The sequence below is a fragment of the Panulirus ornatus genome, chromosome 20 (assembly GCF_036320965.1).
Source record: "Panulirus ornatus isolate Po-2019 chromosome 20, ASM3632096v1, whole genome shotgun sequence".
Classification (NCBI taxonomy): Eukaryota; Metazoa; Arthropoda; class Malacostraca; order Decapoda; family Palinuridae; genus Panulirus; species Panulirus ornatus.
The window spans coordinates 72192973-72215496 of record NC_092243.1 but is presented as its reverse complement, the minus strand read 5'-3'; the positions used below and the strand labels follow the sequence as shown (position 1 = coordinate 72215496).

Below are 22524 nucleotides of genomic sequence, written 5' to 3'. Positions count from 1 at the left end.
GGTACATGTATATTTATATCAAATCAATTACGATGAATAAAGTGCGTAAGACAAGGGAGCAAATGGGAACTTCAGTGAAGGGCGCAAATGGGGAGGTGATAACAAGTAGTGGTGATGTGAGAAGGAGATGGAGTGAGTATTTTGAAGGTTTGTTGAATGTGTTTGATGATAGAGTGGCAGATATAGGGTGTTTTGGTCGAGGTGGTGTGCAAAGTGAGAGGGTTAGGGAAAATGATTTGGTAAACAGAGAGGAGGTAGTAAAAGCTTTGCGGAAGATGAAAGCCGGCAAGGCAGCAGGTTTGGATGGTATTGCAGTGGAATTTATTAAAAAAGGGGGTGACTGTATTGTTGACTGGTTGGTAAGGTTATTTAATGTATGTATGACTCATGGTGAGGTGCCTGAGGATTGGCGGAATGCGTGCATAGTGCCATTGTACAAAGGCAAAGGGGATAAGAGTGAGTGCTCAAATTACAGAGGTATAAGTTTGTTGAGTATTCCTGGTAAATTATATGGGAGGATATTGATTGAGAGGGTGAAGGCATGTACAGAGCATCAGATTGGGGAAGAGCAGTGTGGTTTCAGAAGTGGTAGAGGATGTGTGGATCAGGTGTTTGCTTTGAAGAATGTATGTGAGAAATACTTAGAAAAGCAAATGGATTTGTATGTAGCATTTATGGATCTGGAGAAGGCATATGATAGAGTTGATAGAGATGCTCTGTGGAAGGTATTAAGAATATATGGTGTGGGAGGCAAGTTGTTAGAAGCAGTGAAAAGTTTTTATCGAGGATGTAAGGCATGTGTACGTGTAGGAAGAGAGGAAAGTGATTGGTTCTCAGTGAATGTAGGTTTGCGGCAGGGGTGTGTGATGTCTCCATGGTTGTTTAATTTGTTTATGGATGGGGTTGTTAGGGAGGTGAATGCAAGAGTTTTGGAAAGAGGGGCAAGTATGAAGTCTGTTGGGGATGACAGAGCTTGGGAAGTGAGTCAGTTGTTGTTCACTGATGATACAGCGCTGGTGGCTGATTCATGTGAGAAACTGCAGAAGCTGGTGACTGAGTGTGGTAAAGTGTGTGAAAGAAGAAAGTTAAGAGTAAATGTGAATAAGAGCAAGGTTATTAGGTACAGTAGGGTTGAGGGTCAAGTCAATTGGGAGGTGAGTTTGAATGGAGAAAAACTGGAGGAAGTGAAGTGTTTTAGATATCTGGGAGTCGATCTGGCAGCGGATGGAACCATGGAAGCGGAAGTGGATCATAGGGTGGGGGAGGGGGCGAAAATTCTGGGAGCCTTGAAGAATGTGTGGAAGTCGAGAACATTATCTCGGAAACCAAAAATGGGTATGTTTGAAGGAATAGTGGTTCCAACAATGTTGTATGGTTGCGAGGCGTGGGCTATGGATAGAGTTGTGTGCAGGAGGATGGATGTGCTGGAAATGAGATGTTTGAGGACAATGTGTGGTGTGAGGTGGTTTGATCGAGTAAGTAACGTAAGGGTAAGAGAGATGTGTGGGAATAAAAAGAGCGTGGTTGAGAGAGCAGAAGAGGGTGTTTTGAAATGGTTCGGGCACATGGAGAGAATGAGTGAGGAAAGATTGACCAAGAGACTATATGTGTCGGAGGTGGAGGGAACGAGGAGAAGAGGGAGACCAAATTGGAGGTGGAAAGATGGAGTGAAAAAGATTTTGTGTGATCGGGGCCTGAACATGCAGGAGGGTGAAAGGAGGGCAAGGAATAGAGTGAATTGGAGCGATGTGGTATACCGGGGTTGACGTGCTGTCAGTGGATTGAATCAAGGCATGTGAAGCGTCTGGGGTAAACCATGGAAAGCTGTGTAGGTATGTATATTTGCGTGTGTGGACGTGTGTATATACATGTGTATGGGGGTGGTTTGGGCCATTTCTTTCGTCTGTTTCCTTGCGCTACCTCGCAAACGCGGGAGACAGCGACAAAGCAAAATAAAAAAAAATAAATAAATAATTACGATGAAATGAAATAATATTTCTAGCTGTTTCTTCCTACAGAACAATATTAAACATGGCAGAGATTCCAGTTTCACTTCATGTGCTGTATGTTTTGATCCTTCAATAGAGAAGATAAAAAGAAAAAACTGTAAAGCTGGGTGTTATATACTAATACTATTATCAATGCCCACAACAGTTGTTGTAATGACGATGAAAGATAGTCTAACGCATATGACCCAGTGTTTAGCAACACTAAGTGTGCTATGATGGTTTTACTTTCTTTTCAATTTTGCTATAAGAGAATCATTAAGAAGAGGCTTTCCTGTGCATTACACTCAGAAGCATTCTGACCATATTCTGTCACCAAAAGGTTTAACTGGAAATTTTCCCGATATTACTGGAAAAGAGTAAAAACTAATATCAAGAGATGATTCGATTATCTTTTACACTTGAGTCTAGAGCCACAAAGTTAATGACCTGGAATTCTAGTTTTGAAGGATGGGATATCAGCAATGACACTTACAGCAAACTAAATCATGAGAGGAGACCTTACAGAGAACATGAAAAGTTTGATATCTGAATGCATAAGCTCAAGTTGAGAATAAACTATAACATAAGAAACAGCAAAATGATCTAGAATTTCCATACTAGAGCATAAGTTCACTCTTAATATGTAACTAGCTACAAATGTCATCCTTCATACCAAGCAAAATTCCAAAAGGTATTTTTATTCACAAAAGTGTTATGAATGCAGATTTTGATGATTAACAAAATATACAAACAGACCCCAGTTTATAAACCTTTTCAGTTAAGAAATTTGCAATTGCAAACTGTGCTTTGATTTCCAAATGAAAATCCCACAGCTAATAGACTTCTGCAATTTCTCTGAACCTATGAAAATCGATGAAAGAAGTTAATTCCAATGCAACCTACAATATTTCACTAAACATGAAACAAACTACAATTCACTTTTCAAAAAATGAAATAAATTACAATTTCCCATGGCAATCATACTACACTACTGTAAATTTATCAACCTGAAAAGGTTCATAGAATCCCTGACAAACAAGTATGGTAGAGGAATCAGTTGTGAGATGATGACAAGGGGCATTGGGAGCAATATGCACACGCTGTAAAAAATAAAAAAATCATCTCAACTTTTTGTGTGAAACAATATGACACCATGGATAAAGGAAGGATTCTGAGAAATGCCCACTGGTTTGGTCTCACACTGGTAGCCCTGCTTCTATGATATTATAATATATATTGACTGCTATACATTTCTTGTAATTTGCAACAACAAATGTTATACTGATTTCATATTTCAATGAAAACAACTACAAAATAGGGCTACCATAATTATTAGGGTATTTGTCTCACATTCTTGTTTCCCAGCCACACTGAGAAAACACAAGTTGCATTAATAATTTCAAAATTAATTGGTCCCATTTGGGATGACACTTCTTTTAAAGCGTACACACATGCATGCAAAGTTATCAAGTCTTACAACACAAAGTAAAGTATGATAATTCATCTGCATTGGTGAAACCAAGCTAGTGATAAAGAAATCTTTTAACCTCTTATATTCAATCTGTATTATAGTAATGCTTGACATTAAAAGTTCCACTGAAAAGTAATTTACTGTTGTACAAGTGCATCACTACAAGATAAAAAGGTATTTTATCAAGTCATCTCTCCCTTGCTCAAGACACTCTTTGGAGAAAAACATCTTGTGCAACATAAGGTGTCATAGTGATAACTGTGCAGAGCACTAGTTTGTAGTAGTGGTATGTAATTTAAAGCAATATAAAGTACTGTACTACATGTAGGAAGAGAGGAAAGTGATTGGTTCTCAGTGAATGTAGGTTTGCGGCAGGGGTGTGTGATGTCTCCATGGTTGTTTAATTTGTTTATGGATGGGGTTGTTAGGGAGGTGAATGCAAGAGTTTTGGAAAGAGGGGCAAGTATGAAGTCTGTTGGGGATGACAGAGCTTGGGAAGTGAGTCAGTTGTTGTTCACTGATGATACAGCGCTGGTGGCTGATTCATGTGAGAAACTGCAGAAGCTGGTGACTGAGTGTGGTAAAGTGTGTGAAAGAAGAAAGTTAAGAGTAAATGTGAATAAGAGCAAGGTTATTAGGTACAGTAGGGTTGAGGGTCAAGTCAATTGGGAGGTGAGTTTGAATGGAGAAAAACTGGAGGAAGTGAAGTGTTTTAGATATCTGGGAGTCGATCTGGCAGCGGATGGAACCATGGAAGCGGAAGTGGATCATAGGGTGGGGGAGGGGGCGAAAATTCTGGGAGCCTTGAAGAATGTGTGGAAGTCGAGAACATTATCTCGGAAACCAAAAATGGGTATGTTTGAAGGAATAGTGGTTCCAACAATGTTGTATGGTTGCGAGGCGTGGGCTATGGATAGAGTTGTGTGCAGGAGGATGGATGTGCTGGAAATGAGATGTTTGAGGACAATGTGTGGTGTGAGGTGGTTTGATCGAGTAAGTAACGTAAGGGTAAGAGAGATGTGTGGGAATAAAAAGAGCGTGGTTGAGAGAGCAGAAGAGGGTGTTTTGAAATGGTTCGGGCACATGGAGAGAATGAGTGAGGAAAGATTGACCAAGAGAATATATGTGTCGGAGGTGGAGGGAACGAGGAGAAGAGGGAGACCAAATTGGAGGTGGAAAGATGGAGTGAAAAAGATTTTGTGTGATCGGGGCCTGAACATGCAGGAGGGTGAAAGGAGGGCAAGGAATAGAGTGAATTGGAGCGATGTGGTATACCGGGGTTGACGTGCTGTCAGTGGATTGAATCAAGGCATGTGAAGCGTCTGGGGTAAACCATGGAAAGCTGTGTAGGTATGTATATTTGCGTGTGTGGACGTGTGTATATACATGTGTATGGGGGTGGTTTGGGCCATTTCTTTCGTCTGTTTCCTTGCGCTACCTCGCAAACGCGGGAGACAGCGACAAAGCAAAATAAAAAAAAATAAATAAATAATTACGATGAAATGAAATAATATTTCTAGCTGTTTCTTCCTACAGAACAATATTAAACATGGCAGAGATTCCAGTTTCACTTCATGTGCTGTATGTTTTGATCCTTCAATAGAGAAGATAAAAAGAAAAAACTGTAAAGCTGGGTGTTATATACTAATACTATTATCAATGCCCACAACAGTTGTTGTAATGACGATGAAAGATAGTCTAACGCATATGACCCAGTGTTTAGCAACACTAAGTGTGCTATGATGGTTTTACTTTCTTTTCAATTTTGCTATAAGAGAATCATTAAGAAGAGGCTTTCCTGTGCATTACACTCAGAAGCATTCTGACCATATTCTGTCACCAAAAGGTTTAACTGGAAATTTTCCCGATATTACTGGAAAAGAGTAAAAACTAATATCAAGAGATGATTCGATTATCTTTTACACTTGAGTCTAGAGCCACAAAGTTAATGACCTGGAATTCTAGTTTTGAAGGATGGGATATCAGCAATGACACTTACAGCAAACTAAATCATGAGAGGAGACCTTACAGAGAACATGAAAAGTTTGATATCTGAATGCATAAGCTCAAGTTGAGAATAAACTATAACATAAGAAACAGCAAAATGATCTAGAATTTCCATACTAGAGCATAAGTTCACTCTTAATATGTAACTAGCTACAAATGTCATCCTTCATACCAAGCAAAATTCCAAAAGGTATTTTTATTCACAAAAGTGTTATGAATGCAGATTTTGATGATTAACAAAATATACAAACAGACCCCAGTTTATAAACCTTTTCAGTTAAGAAATTTGTAATTGCAAACTGTGCTTTGATTTCCAAATGAAAATCCCACAGCTAATAGACTTCTGCAATTTCTCTGAACCTATGAAAATCGATGAAAGAAGTTAATTCCAATGCAACCTACAATATTTCACTAAACATGAAACAAACTACAATTCACTTTTCAAAAAATGAAATAAATTACAATTTCCCATGGCAATCATACTACACTACTGTAAATTTATCAACCTGAAAAGGTTCATAGAATCCCTGACAAACAAGTATGGTAGAGGAATCAGTTGTGAGATGATGACAAGGGGCATTGGGAGCAATATGCACACGCTGTAAAAAATAAAAAAATCATCTCAACTTTTTGTGTGAAACAATATGACACCATGGATAAAGGAAGGATTCTGAGAAATGCCCACTGGTTTGGTCTCACACTGGTAGCCCTGCTTCTATGATATTATAATATATATTGACTGCTATACATTTCTTGTAATTTGCAACAACAAATGTTATACTGATTTCATATTTCAATGAAAACAACTACAAAATAGGGCTACCATAATTATTAGGGTATTTGTCTCACATTCTTGTTTCCCAGCCACACTGAGAAAACACAAGTTGCATTAATAATTTCAAAATTAATTGGTCCCATTTGGGATGACACTTCTTTTAAAGCGTACACACATGCATGCAAAGTTATCAAGTCTTACAACACAAAGTAAAGTATGATAATTCATCTGCATTGGTGAAACCAAGCTAGTGATAAAGAAATCTTTTAACCTCTTATATTCAATCTGTATTATAGTAATGCTTGACATTAAAAGTTCCACTGAAAAGTAATTTACTGTTGTACAAGTGCATCACTACAAGATAAAAAGGTATTTTATCAAGTCATCTCTCCCTTGCTCAAGACACTCTTTGGAGAAAAACATCTTGTGCAACATAAGGTGTCATAGTGATAACTGTGCAGAGCACTAGTTTGTAGTAGTGGTATGTAATTTAAAGCAATATAAAGTACTGTACTACATGTAGGAAGAGAGGAAAGTGATTGGTTCTCAGTGAATGTAGGTTTGCGGCAGGGGTGTGTGATGTCTCCATGGTTGTTTAATTTGTTTATGGATGGGGTTGTTAGGGAGGTGAATGCAAGAGTTTTGGAAAGAGGGGCAAGTATGAAGTCTGTTGTGGATGAGAGAGCTTGGGAAAAGAGTCAGTTGTTGTTTGCTGATGATACAGCGCTGGTGGCTGATTCATGTGAGAAACTGCAGAAGCTGGTGACTGAGTTTGGTAAAGTATGTGAAAGAAGAAAGTTAAGAGTAAATGTGAATAAGAGCAAGGTCATTAGGTACAGTAGGGTTGAGGGTTAAGTCAATTGGGAGGTAAGTTTGAATGGAGAAAAACTGGAGGAAGTAAAGTATTTTAGATATCTGGGAGTCGATCTGGCAGCGGATGGAACCATGGAAGCAGAAGTGAATCATAGGGTGGGGGAGGGGGCGAAAATCCTGGGAGCCTTGAAGAATGTGTGGATGTCGAGAACATTATCTCGGAAAGCAAAAATGGGTATGTTTGAAGGAATAGTGGTTCCAACAATGTTGTATGGTTGCGAGGCGTGGGCTATGGATAGAGGTGTGCGCAGGAGGGTGGATGTGCTGGAAATGAGATGTTTGAGGACAATGTGTGGTGTGAGGTGGTTTGATCGAGTAAGTAATGTAAGGGTAAGAGAGATGTGTGGAAATAAAAAGAGCGTGGTTGAGAGAGCAGAAGAGGGTGTTTTGAAATGGTCTGGGCACATGGAGAGAATGAGTGAGGAAAGATTGACCAAGAGGGTATATGTGTTGGAGGTGGAGGGAACAAGGAGAAGTGGGAGACCAAATTGGAGGTGGAAAGATGGAGTGAAAAAGATTTTGAGTGATCGGGGCCTGAACATGCAGGAGGGTGAAAGGCGGGCAAGGAATAGAGTGAATTGGATCGATGTGGTATACTGGGGTTGACGTGCTGTCAGTGGATTGAATCAGGGCATGTGAAGCGTCTGAGGTAAACCATAGAAAGTTGTGTGGGGCCTGGATGTGGAAAGGGAGCTGTGGTTTCGGGCATTATTGCATGACAGCTGGAGACTGAGTGTGAACGAATGGGGCCTTTGTTATCTTTTCCTAGCGCTACCTCGCACACGAGGGGGGAGGGGGATGGTATTCCATGTGTGGCGAGGTGGCGATGGGAATGAATAAAGGCAGACAGTGTGAATTGTGCGCATGGGTATATATGTATGTGTCTGTGTGTGTATATATATGTGTACATTGAGATGTATAGGTATGTATATTTGCGTGTGTGGACGTGTGTGTATATACATGTGTATGGGGGTGGGTTGGGCCATTTCTTTCTTCTGTTTCCTTGCGCTACCTCGCAAATGCGGGAGACAGCGACAAAGCAAAATAATAAAAAAAAAAAATAAAGTACTGTACAGCATGTCATTATCCTCCAACAAACAAAAAAATATAAGCTTATTATGGTACAATTTTGGAAAACATAAAGCAAATGTTGCACGTCTGGGCAATAGATCAGAATCTATGTAACATGCCTACACTTAACATAATGTACTTTTAATAAAAAAAAGTACAATCTTAAGCAGAATTTCTTATTTAACCAATACACAGCCCAATTAAAATTTCTGGCTATCTTGCTATGGGCAAACTTTGGTGTCAATACACACAAAATGTCAAATGATGATAAGAGCAATGAACAGTGAAACTGCACATCATCAATAAAAGACTATAGGAGCGTAGAGGTCAAAAAATTAGATTAATGATGAACCTGTACTATACTGCATGTTTCTCATTCATGCTTTTGTGGAAAAAATGGGTTGGCAAATTTCTAATGAGAATGAAACCTTCTCAACTATAGTCTTCATCGATTCTACTAAGTTTTGTTTTCCTGGAATGCATCTCCAAGTGGTGAATAGCTGTATAATGTGTCGAGGAAAATATCAGAATAATAATGATGGGACAAGCACAGGTAAGTGCCTCCTACTGGCACATTACAAATTTCTCTATTATGTTTCAGCAGCTCTGCAGTGAATCCTGTACAAATATACTTTACCTACAGCAGAATGATAGACAAGGAAGAAATCACTATTATGTTACGAGTTTCTCTGGAGATCTTTTATGTTCCAAATATTCTAACTAAGGGGAAATTAATTATCAAATCAACATACAAAATTCACACAGCAAAGCAACAGAAACAATACAAATCAACATTCAAATCAAAACTAATAAATTAAGACCTAGCTTTTTTTCATTGTCAAAGCCAATTACAACACATCAGAGGCAATCTTTCAATACCATAAATATTTCTTGGTGAATAAATCATGACAGAAGAGTAATCTACTAATACACTAAACATTTCTGAATGTACCCAAACATAATGACACAAACAGTGTAATTTTTTTTTTTTTTTTTTTTTTTTTTTTTATACTTTGTCGCTGTCTCCCGCGCTTGCGAGGTAGCGCAAGGAAACAGACGAAAGAAATGGCCCAACCCCCCCCCATACACATGTACATACACACGTCCACACACGCAAATATACATACCTACACAGCTTTCCATGGTTTACCCCAGACGCTTCACATGCCTTGATTCACTCCACTGACAGCAAGTCAACCCCTGTATACCACACCGCTCCAATTCACTCTATTCCTTGCCCTCCTTTCACCCTCCTGCATGTTCAGGCCCCGATCACACAAAATCTTTTTCACTCCATCTTTCCACCTCCAATTTGGTCTCCCTCTTCTCCTCGTTCCCTCCACCTCCGACACATATATCCTCTTGGTCAATCTTTCCTCACTCATTCTCTCCATGTGCCCAAACCATTTCAAAACACCCTCTTCTGCTCTCTCAACCACGCTCTTTTTATTTCCACACATCTCTCTTACCCTTACGTTACTTACTCGATCAAACCACCTCACACCACACATTGTCCTCAAACATCTCATTTCCAGCACATCCATCCTCCTGCGCACATCTCTATCCATAGCCCACGCCTCGCAACCATACAACATTGTTGGAACCACTATTCCCTCAAACATACCCATTTTTGCTTTCCGAGATAATGTTCTCGACTTCCACACATTTTTCAAGGCTCCCAAAATTTTCGCCCCCTCCCCCACCCTATGATCCACTTCCGCTTCCATGGTTCCATCCGCTGACAGATCCACTCCCAGATATCTAAAACACTTCACTTCCTCCAGTTTTTCTCCATTCAAACTCACCTCCCAATTGACTTGACCCTCAACCCTACTGTACCTAATAACCTTGCTCTTATTCACATTTACTCTTAACTTTCTTCTTCCACACACTTTCCCAAACTCAGTCACCAGCTTCTGCAGTTTCTCACATGAATCAGCCACCAGCGCTGTATCATCAGCGAACAACAACTGACTCACTTCCCAAGCTCTCTCATCCCCAACAGACTTCATACTTGCCCCTCTTTCCAGGACTCTTGCATTTACCTCCCTAACAACCCCATCCATAAACAAATTAAACAACCATGGAGACATCACACACCCCTGCCGCAAACCTACATTCACTGAGAACCAATCACTTTCCTCTCTTCCTACACGTACACATGCCTTACATCCTCGATAAAAACTTTTCACTGCTTCTAACAACTTGCCTCCCACACCATATATTCTTAATACCTTCCACAGAGCATCTCTATCAACTCTATCATATGCCTTCTCCAGATCCATAAATGCTACATACAAATCCATTTGCTTTTCTAAGTATTTCTCACATACATTCTTCAAAGCAAACACCTGATCCACACATCCTCTACCACTTCTGAAACCGCACTGCTCTTCCCCAATCTGATGCTCTGTACATGCCTTCACCCTCTCAATCAATACCCTCCCATATAATTTACCAGGAATACTCAACAAACTTATACCTCTGTAATTTGAGCACTCACTCTTATCCCCTTTGCCTTTGTACAATGGCAAATTAAATGCGTATTAAAAAAATCTGAGTTTTGCCTTACTGTCATATTTTTTTCCAGCAGCGGCCAGCACTCCCTCAGATATTTCTCACGGTACTTTGGGAAGAGAACAGAAAATGAGCTTTCTTCCAAAAGATGGCTCTTCATTTCACCCTTTTTGAACTCAGGAATTTTCATTGCCCATGCATTTTCCACAGGACCTTGTGGTAATTCTTCTTCATCTTCATCATATGCCATTTTGTCTGTTGAAATTTCAAAATATAATGCAAAAGCAATATATGAAAATAATTGGTTGTGCATCAAATATCAAATACTGATAGCTGAGATAAAAATAGGATAAATGAGTAGGGAAATACAACCAATAATATTTTCCTAAAAATAATAGAGAAGAAAAGCAATCCTAGACAGCTGTTTATCACGCAGGAGACAGCGACAAATTATAATAATAAATTATCATCATCATCATTATTATTATTATTATTATTATTATTATTATTATTATTATCATCATTATTATTATTATTATACTTCGTCGCTGTTTCCCGTGTTAGCCAGGTAGTGCAAGGAAACACACGCACATATACATACCTATACATCTCAATGTATACATATATATACACACACACAGACATATACATATATACACATGTACCTAATTCATACTGTCTGCCCTTTATTCATTCCCTTCACCATCCCACTACACATGAAAAGACAACCCCCCTTTCTCACATGTGCGCGAGGTAGCGCTAGGAAAAGACAACAAAGGCCACATTCGTTCACACTCAGTCTCTAGCTGTCATGTATAATGCATGTATAATAGCTCCCTTTCCACATCCAGGCCCCACAGAACTTTCCATGGTTTACCCCAGACACTTCACATGCCTTGGTTCAATCCATTGACAGCACGTCGACCCCAGTATACCACATCATTCCAATTCACTCTATTCCTTGCACGCCTTTCACCCTCCTGCATGTTCTGGCCCCAATCACTCAAAATCTTTTTCACCCCATCCTTCCACCTCCAATTTGGTCTCACACTTCGCATTCCCTCCACCTCTGACACATATATCCTCTTGGTCAATCTTTCCTCACTCATTCTCTCCATGTGACCACACCATTTCAAAACACCCTCCTCTGCTCTCTCAACCACACTCTTTCTACTACCACACATCTCTCTTACCCTTACATTACTTACTCGATTAAACCACCTCACACCACATATTGTCCTCAAACATCTCATTTCCAGCACATCCACCCTCCTCCGCACAACTCTATCTATAGCCCACGCCTCGCAACCATATAACATTGTTGGAACCACTATTCCTTCAAACATACCCATTTTTGCTTTCCAAGATAATGTTCTCGACTTCCACACATCTTTTTAAAGTTCCCAGAACTTTTCGCCCCCTCCCCCACCCTATGATCCACTTCCGCTTCCATGTTTCCATCAGCTGCCAAATCCACTCCCAGATATCTAAAACACTTCACTTCCTCCAGTTTTTCTCCATTCAAACATACCTCCCAATTGACTTGTCCCCCAACCCTACTGTACCTAATAACCTTGCTCTTATTCACATTTACTCTCAGCTTTCTTCTTTCACACACCTCACCAAACTCAGTCACCAGCTTTTGCAGTTTCTCACCTGAATCAGCCACCAACGCTGTATCATCAGCAAACAACAACTGACTCACTTCCCAAGCTCTCTCATCCACAACAGACTGTATACTTGCCCCTCTTTCCAAAACTCTTGCATTCACTTCCCTAACAACCCCATCCATAAACAAATTAAACAACAATGAAGACATCATGCACCCCTGCTGCAAACCAACACTAACTGACAACCAATTACTTTTCTCTCTTCCTACTCGTACACATGCCTTACATCCTCGATAAAAACTTTTCACTGCTTCTAACAACTTGCCTCCCACACCATATATTCTTAATACCTTCCACAGAGCATCTCTTATCAACTCTATCATATGCCTTCTCCAGATCCATAAATGCTACATACAAATCCATTTGCTTTTCTAAGTATTTATCACATATATTCTTCAAAGCAAACACCTGATCCACACATCCTCTACCACTTCTGAAACCACATTGCTCTTCCCCAATCTGATGCTCTATACATGCTTTCACCCTATCAATCAATACCCTCCCATATAATTTACCAGGAATACTTAACAAACTTATACCTCTGTAATTTGAGCACTCACTTTTATCCCCTTTACCTTTGTACAATGGCACTATGCAAGCATTCTGCCAATCCTCATGCATCTCACCATGAGTCATACATACATTAAATAACCTTACCAACCAGTCAACAATACAGTCACCCCCTTTCTTAATAAATTACACTGCAATACCATCCAAACCCGCTGCCTTGCCGCCTTTCATCTTCCGCAAAGCTTTTACTACCTCTTCTCTGTTTACCAAATCATTCTCCCTAACCCTCTCACTTTGCACACCACCTCGACCTAAACACCCTATATCTGCCACTCTATCCCACCTCGACCAAAACACCCTATATCTGCCACTCTATCATCAAACACATTCAACCTTCAAAATACTCACTCCATCTCCTCACATCACCACTACTTGTTATCACCTCTCCATTAGTCCCCTTCACTGAAGTTCCCATTTTTTCCCTTGTCATATGCACTTTATTTACCTCCTTCCGAAAATCTTTCTATTCTCCCTAAAATTTAATGATACTCTCTCACACCAACTCTCATTTGCCCTTTTTTTCACCTCTTGACCTTTCTCTTGACCTCCTGCCTCTTTCTTTTATACATCTCATACTCATTTGCATTATTTCCCTGCAAAAGTCGTCCAAATGCCTCTCTCTTCTCTTTCACTAACAATCTTACTTCTTCATTCCACCACTCACTACCCTTTCTAATCTGCCCACCTCCCACGCTTCTCATGCCACAAGCATCTTTTGCACAAGCCATCACTGCTTCCCTAAATACATCCCATTCCTCCCCAACTCCCCTTATGTCTTTTGTTCTAACATTTTTCCATTCTGTACCCATTCTCTCCTGGTAGTTCCTCACACAAGTCTCCTTCCCAAGCTCACTTACTCTCATCACTCTCTTCACCCCAACATTCTTCTTTTCTGAAAACCTCTACAAATCTTCACCTCTGCTTCCACAAGATAATGATCAGACATCCCTCCAGTTGCACCACCTCAGCACATTAACATCCAAAAGTCTCTCTTTCGTGCATCTAGCAATTAACATGTAATCCAATGACGCTCTCTGGCCATCTCTCCTACTTATATACGTATACTTATGTATATCTCTCTTTTTAAACCAGGTATTCCCAATCACCAGTCCTTTTTCAGCACATAAATCTACAAGCTCTTCACCATTTCCATTTACAACACTGAACACCCCATGTACACCAATCATTCCTTCAACCGCCACATTACTCACCTTTGCATTCAAATCACCCATCACTATACCCCGGTCTCGTGCATCAAAACTACTAACACACTCATTCAGCTGCTCTCAAAACACTTGCCTCTCATGATCTTTCTTCTCATGCCCAGGTGCATAGCACCAATAATCACCCATCTCTCTCCATCAACTTTCAGTTTTACCCATATCAATCTAGAGTTTACTTTCTTACACTCTATCACATACTCCCAACACTCCTGTTCCAGGAGTAGTGCTACTCCTTCCCTTGCTCTTGTCCTCTCACTTACCCCTGACTTTACTCCCAAGACATTCCCAAACCACTCTTCCCCTTTACCCTTGAACTTCATTTCACTCAGAGCCAAAACATCCAGGTTCCTTTCCTCAAACATACTACCTATCTCTCCTTTTTTCTCATCTTGGTTACATCCACACACATTTAGACACCCCAATCTGAGCCTTCGAGGAGGATGAGCACTCCCTGCATGACTCCTTCTTCTGTTTCCCCTTTTAGAAAGTTAAAATACAAGGAGGGGAGGGTCTCCAGCCCCCTTTGGTCACCTTCTACGACATGTGAGGAATGCGTGGGAAGTATTCTTTCTCCCCTATCCCCACATATACATTTCAATGTATACATAAATATTCATACACAGATATATAAATATATACACACGTACATATTCATACATGCTGCCTTCATCCATTCCCGTCACCACCCCATCACACATGAAATGGCATCCCTTTCTCCCTGTGTGTGTGCAAGGTAACGCTAGGAAAAGACAATAAAGGCCACATTCCTTCACACTCAGTCTCTAGCTGTCATGTGTAATGCACCGAAACCACAGCTCCCTTTCCACATCCAGGCCCCACAAAACTTTCCATGGTTTACCCCAGACGCATCACATGTACTGGTTCAATCCACTGACAGCACGTCAACCCCGGTATACAACATCATTACAATTCACTCTATTCCTTGCATGCCTTTCATCCTCCTGTATGTTCAGGCCTCGATCGCTCTAAATCTTTTTCACTCCATCCTTCCACCTTCATTTTGGTCTCCCATTTCCCTTCGTTCCCTCCACCTCTGACACACATATCCTCTTTGTCAATCTTTCCTCATTCATTCTCTTCATGTGACCAAACCATTTCAATACACCCTCTTTTGCTCTCTCAACTACACTCTTTTTATTACCACACAACTCTCTTACTCTTTCATTACTTACTCGATCAAACCACCTCACACCACATATTGTCCTCAAACATCTCATTTCCAACACATCCACCCTCTTCTGCACAACCCTATCTATAGCCCATGCCTCCCAACCATATAACATTGTTGGAACCACTATTCCTTCAAACATACCAATTTTTGCTCTCCGAGATAACGTTCTCACCTTCCACACATTCTTCAATGCTCCCAGAACCTTCACCCCTTCCCCCACACTGTGACTCACTTCCACTTCCATGGTTCCATCAGCTGCCAAATCCACTCCAAGATATCTAAAACACTTCACTTCCTCCAGTTTTTCTCCATTCAAACTTACCTCCCAACTGACTTGTCCCTCAACCCTACTGAACCTAATAACCATGCTCTTATTCACATTTACTCTCAGCTTTCTTCTTTCACACACTTTACCAAACTCAGTCACTAAGACTTTTCCAAGTGGCAGACTCCTTGGCACCTCAGTAGTAAGAAACAATCAGAATTTGGGATATCTCCCTTTACTCTGGGTGATACAGTAGTTTTTAAGCCTTAAATATCTTTTTAAACATCTTTCCATGAAAATGTGCATGTGTGTGTGTGTGTGTGTGTGTGTGTGTGTGTGTGTGTGTGTGTGTGTGTGTGTGTGTGATTACCATTTGTGATCACTCCTCATGTGTTAAGAAAATACAGTTTTTCACTCATTTTGCCTAGTCTCTGAGCTCTGTACATATGTACCATGTCTTCACCTCCATGTATGTACATACAAACACACACACACACACACACACACACACACACACACAAGGGCACAAAAGGACAGGCTAGGTGGACTGTCTGTATCTGGACTGCCAGAAGGCATTTGACACTAACACATTAAAGGCTGATTAAGCTGAATCACAAAGCAGGAATATAGGGGAAACTCCTTTGATGGACGTAAAAGTACCTCAGTGGGAGGAAAAGGACATCTGTCAGGGGAGCCTTTTCCTGATGAGCTGAAGTGACCATCACAGGTCACACTATTTGGTTCTGGAACCATTACTTTTCTTGATCTAGGTATGTTTGCAGATGATACAAAAGTCATGAGGGAAGTGAAAAACATGAGAGGTTGCATCACTTTACAAGGGGACCTAAACAGACTTCAAAGTTGGTCTGAAACATGGGTAACAGAATTTGACCTCAGCAAATGTAAAGTAATGAGGAAAGGAAAACTGAAAGACAGCCTCAGTATGATTACTATCCAGCAGGAAACAAGCTATGGGATTCTGTAGGTGAGAGGGAATTGGGAGTGGACAACGTCCCTAACCTATTACCAGAGTCACATTTTAAAAGAATAGTTAAGGACACAAACTGTCTGCTGGTAAATATCAGAATAACTTTCAAGTATCTGAATAAGGAAATATTTAGCAAGCTATTCATATCCTAAATAAGGATAAAAACTACAATAAGCTTCTCAGGTTTGCTCAACTCCCCAAAAGAAGCACCAGGAACTCACAGAGAAGGTCCAGAGGAAAGCAAAGATGGTATCAGAATTAAGAGAACTAAGCCTCAGGGAAGGGCTGGAGACTAACTTCACACACCCTAGAAGAGAGAAAACTGAGGGGTAACCTTCAAGTTTTAAAAGATATCAATGAAGTGGACAGTTTTTTGAGGGATGTAGCAACCAGAGAACATAATAAAGAATTAAGTATGAAACGTGAAAATAAGGATGTAAAGAAATACTTCTAGTACATTAGTGGTGGATGAAGAGAACAGACTGACTGAAGACATGGTTAATGCAAACTGCATACATAAATTCAATGGGTTGCAAGATAGTGGAGTATTCAAGAGATGGAGTCCCACAAATGTAAAACTCCAGCCCCATACAGTACAAATGGGTAATTACCCACAAATCCTAGCCTTTTGTAAAGTACCCATTTCACTGAACATCCCTAGGAGGATGAAGACCTGAGTTGACTCTAGACTGGCTGCCACAACCAAGATTTGAACCCAGGCATCCTGTGCAAATGTGACACTCAGTAATGCAAACTAATCAACTGTGGAAACCCATGTGTGATTACTGTTTGTGATTACCATTTGTGCATTCTGGGATGAGAGTCTTATACTTGTGTTACCCCATTTCTCAACCTTGTTTATATATACTATGTCGTTACTTCTAATCTGATTACTACCTGTGTCACAGGGAGTGAGTTTTACACTTGTGTTCCCTTGTCTATTGACCTTGCATGTATGTACCATGTCTTTGCTTCTATGTGTGCACACACATACACTGTAGCCATTGTGTGTGTGTGTGTGTGTGTGTGTGTGTGTGTGTGTGTGCACTTTTCAGGCCCTGGAGAGATATCTGAGTTTCCAAGGTACTTTTGATTCTGGGGCACTTTAATAAAAACCTCTGAAGACAATAATTCATGTGAAAATCAGTCAGCTCCAGCTACAACTATCATAATTTTACTTGTTTACTGATTTTTGTGTGCATGTGTTTCTATGTATGTAACAAAACAGAAAAAATAAATAAGATAATAATCACTGTATTATCATTCAATCAAGATAATACAAATAAAAAGTTTGGGCTGAGAGCAATAATGATATACTAATGAATAAATATGATAATACAACAAAAAGTTGTAATATAATGAAATTACATAAACATCTTCAGAAGGAAAGGAGATACATTGAACAGTGTAGACTTTTTCCTAATATAACAAGCAAGTGCATCTAAACACCATATAAACGAGGTGACACCAATGCATGAGACATGTCAACACCCGGTTGTTTTTAGCACTTACCGTTATCTTACTAATACCCTCCCACCACGAGAATATTTCTCTCTGGTTAAGAAAACGTCTATATCACTTGTTTCTTGGTTGTTTTATTATACTATTATGAAATAAATAGTTGTTGATTTTATCATTTCACTACTTAAGCTGTATATCACGGTTTAGGAAACCAACCTCACAACAGCGGTAAAGAAAATCAAATATTTTTGTTTAGCTATGAATCCTTTCTCTTGTTTATAGCAAACATCATTCTAACATATTTAAACGAAAAGTAGGCAAATTTGTTTATATGGTACATTTTAGCTAATTTCACCCCCACTCCTTGTTCCTTCAGCCTTCCCTCACAGGGAGCTCCATGTATTAATTCTAGCATTATACTGTAACCATTTACTAACTTTTTTGTTTATATTCATTATGTTTACATGGATTTTCTAAATTTAAAATTGGGAAACAAACTTTGGTGACCTTATTTTTGTGACTAAATCATAAGCATCCTCGAAAACCTCACATAACATCCCAGCCGATTTACCATAACTTTCAAAACTGAAGTCAAAATATACTACTCACATCCATGACGGGGCATTATCAGGAAGGAGACAAATGTCAACACAAAGAAACAATGGAAAGTTGTTTGTGACCCCCAGCAACAAACAAATTTAGTAATGATATATATCATATATACTATCATTACAGATACTAATAAGGTTATGTTTTCATAATTTTTATTGATATCTTTCAAGTACATTATCCAGTTGATATCTTTCAAGTACATCATCCACTTATACATAATCGGTAACTACTATTTCCCTAATATACACAACACTTTTCACCTATACCAACATTCAACATGTTCCAATTAGCACCTCACATTCATTGTTGTATTTACTAAACATTCTGCTAATACTGCAGTACAAAAATCAAAGCTGATAGCATTGGGGATTTAATCTTAACAAATACCTATTTTAAATTTCTTTTTTTTTTTGTCCAACAGTTTCCCTTATCTTCAAAATCCTGCCCATTTTGTGGTAACTAAACTGGTGACAGAACAGTTGATACAGAGCACAACCAGTGAAAATCAACTGGCCTAACTATAAAGAGTTCACTTATATGTGTTTCATCTTTGTACAAAACTTATTTAATTCTATGAGCACCTAACTGCAACTTTATCAAAAAACGTTCGCAAAATCAAGTTCCTTCCACTCTACTTCGCATATATTTTCGCAATTACATATTTGTACTCTTGTTGATTTTCTTTAGGCAGAGTAAATACATATTTCCACATAACTTGTAACTCCTTAATGGAATATTTAAATCTAAATTACATATAAATTCTTCCAAAATGATCACTCCTCAAAGCAATTAACGTCACCTACCCCCTAAACAAGGTGAAGCTCCACATCCGTCTACCTAATAAGAGCAACAACGCAGAAGTGGCACAAAGAAGGGAAAATTCTGGGTATAAAAAAGAATAATCAGCAAAATAATGTGACCCATCGTGGCCAACTAGTCGCCACAATAACCACTACGCAATAAGGAAAATGTGCACATGTATAATCTTAAGAAATCTAATAACTGAAATGAATCTCGTCTATGAAATCAATCTCCGGTCAGTCTACAACATACCTCCCATCTGGTCCATAGATCTATGCAACATTTTCTGGTAATATCAATTCCTCTTTCTCTTCCAACTAGTTACAGATGTTTATTCCACAATGCTCCTCATTTACAAGCTTGGACAATAAGTTGGCGAACTTCCCCAGCGACCATGAGCAGAGCTTATCACTCAAATGTAGCGAACAATGTTATCAGAGACTAAAAACCCTGGAAAGAAGAGTGTTCTTTGCTACATACGGAATTATACCGTTCATTTTCAATAAGTTATCATTTCCCTTTCTGCCATTGGTATAGAAATGATCAGTAGATTCGCTTATATATATGTATATATATATATATATATATATATATATATTCTTATATATATATATTTTTTTTTTGTCGCTGTCTCCCGCGTTTGCGAGGTAGCGCAAGGAAACAGACGAAAGAAATGGCCCAACCCACCCCACCCAAGGAGAGCAAGGAATAGAGTGAATTGGATCGATGTGGTATACCGGGGTTGACGTGCTGTCAGTGGATTGAATCAGGGCATGTGAAGCGTCTGGGGTAAACCATGGAAAGCTGTGTAGGTATGTATATTTGCGAGTGTGGACGTATGTATATACATGTGTATGGGGGTGGGGTGGGCCATTTCTTTCGTCTGTTTCCTTGCGCTACCTCGCAAACGCGGGAGACAGCGACAAAGCAAAAAAAAAAAAATATATATATATATATATATATATTCTTATATATATATATATATATATATATATATATATATATATATATATATATATATATATATATATATATATTCATTTCCCGCGTTAGCGAGGTAGCGTTAAGAACAGAGAACTGAGCGTTAGAAAGTTGGAAACTTTTGTGGGGCCTGGAAGTGGAAAGGGAGCTGTGGTTTCGGTGCATTACACATGACTGCTAGAGACTGTCATATATATCTAGAAATTAAGGTGATATACGGCCGATCTGTCAAGGTTTAACACATTATCGTCCCTTCCTGGTCTGTATGGAGGTCGAGGAAGGCTTGCTTTGGTGAAATATTATCGGCAAAATATTTTATTGTTGAGCGGGGAGGGGGCGAGCAGATAATTTGAGAGGAATGGAGTAGGCGTGGTGAGATTACATCAATGAACAATGCCATCTACCTTTACGGAAGTATTATGCTAGGGGGGTGTAGTGACCATGAGGAAGACGTGACTGTGGTAAGGGAGGGTGTAGTGACCATGAGAAAGACGTGACTGTGGTAAGGGAGGGTGTAGTGACCATGAAGAAGACGTGACTGTGGTAAGGGAGGGTGTAGTGACCATGAGAAAGACGTGACTGTGGTAAGGGAGGGTGTAGTGACCATGAAGAAGACGTGACTGTGGTAAGGGAGGGTGTAGTGACCATGAGAAAGACGTGACTGTGGTAAGGGAGGGTGTAGTGACCATGAAGAAGACGTAACTGTGGTAAGGGAGGGTGTGGTAGCCAGGAAGGGAGGGAGTGGTGGTAGTCAGAGGGCGTGTTGATCAGGGTGGGGGAGAGTGAGGTGGTGGTGGTGGTGAAGCGAACTGTGGTAGCCTTTCCCGCACGAGCAAGTGAACCTGGGCCCCGAATTCCCGGGGATAAAAAGGGGTTCTGAGCTACACACACACACACACACACACACACACACACATACACACACACATACACACAAACACACACACAAACATTTTAGTCAAAGCCTTATACATTCTTCTTGAAGAGGGTGTTTCAAGATGTTTCCGAGACATGCCTACTTGCCTCGTGAGTCTCCTTCTTGCCTTGTGAGTCTCCTCTTGCCTCATGAGTCTCCTACTTAACTCATGAGTTTCCTACTTGCCTCATAAGTCTCCTACTTGCCTCGTGAGTCTCCTACTTGCCTCATGAGTCTCCTACTTGCCACGTGAGTCTCCTACTTGCCTCGTGAGTCTCCTACTTGCCTCATAAGTCTCCTACTTGCCTCATGAGTCTCCTACTTGCCACGTGAGTCTCCTACTTGCCTCGTGAGTCTCCTACTTGCCTCATAAGTCTCCTACTTGCCTCATGAGTCTCCTACTTGCCACGTGAGTCTCCTACTTGCCTCGTGAGTCTCCTACTTGCCTCATGAGTCTCCTACTTGACTCGTGAGTCTCCTTCTTGCCTTGTGAGTCTCCTCTTGCCTCATGAGTCTCCTACTTGCCTCGTGAGTCTCCTACTTGCCTCATAAGTCTCCTACTTGCCTCATGAGTCTCCTACTTGCCACGTGAGTCTCCTACTTGCCTCGTGAGTCTCCTACTTGCCTCGTGAGTCTCCTACTTGCCTCATGAGTCTCCTACTTGCCACGTGAGTCTCCTACTTGCCTCGTGAGTCTCCTACTTGCCTCATGAGTCTCCTACTTGCCTCATGAGTCTCCTACTTGCCTTGTGCGTCTCCTTTTTCCCTCTACTTCAATGAAAGCTTTGTAAAAAAAAAAAAGATCCAGATAGATAACATTAACTAACTGCTTTACCCTCGTCATACACACTGATCACAGCACAGGAAATGAATCCAGCACATTTGTCAGACATAAGCAATTTCGTCTAAACCATTCTGAGAATCGTCTATTATGTTGGTGGTCTTCTAAATGGTTAATACTCCTACTTCGAACAATGGTTTCCATACATTTTCCAACTAGAGATGTTATGCTAATAGGATGATAAACGCAATTACTCTCATTGTCACTATCAGGCAACTAGTGTCTCCCATTAGAGTGTTAATTACTCTATTTTCTCTTATGGTATCCATCATGTAATTACTATCTCACGTCAGTGTTAGTTAA

At 40.1% G+C, this 22524-nt stretch overlaps 1 protein-coding gene across 2 annotated transcripts in view; it reads right to left on the bottom strand.

Annotated features, from left to right (window-relative positions):
• The window catches only part of dbe (KRR1 small subunit processome component homolog dbe), a 67253-nt gene extending 47359 nt beyond the window's left edge, over nucleotides 1-19894 (bottom strand). For both annotated transcript variants that reach the window (XM_071675224.1, XM_071675223.1), the window contains exons 1-2: nucleotides 19737-19894; nucleotides 10758-10957 (exon numbers count right to left, since the gene is read on the bottom strand). In XM_071675224.1, coding sequence (XP_071531325.1) covers nucleotides 10758-10957; nucleotides 19737-19767 — 231 coding nt within the window. In that variant the 5' untranslated portion in view covers nucleotides 19768-19894. The remainder of the gene's footprint in view (nucleotides 1-10757; nucleotides 10958-19736) is intronic.
• Nucleotides 19895-22524: the final 2630 nt, after the last annotated feature.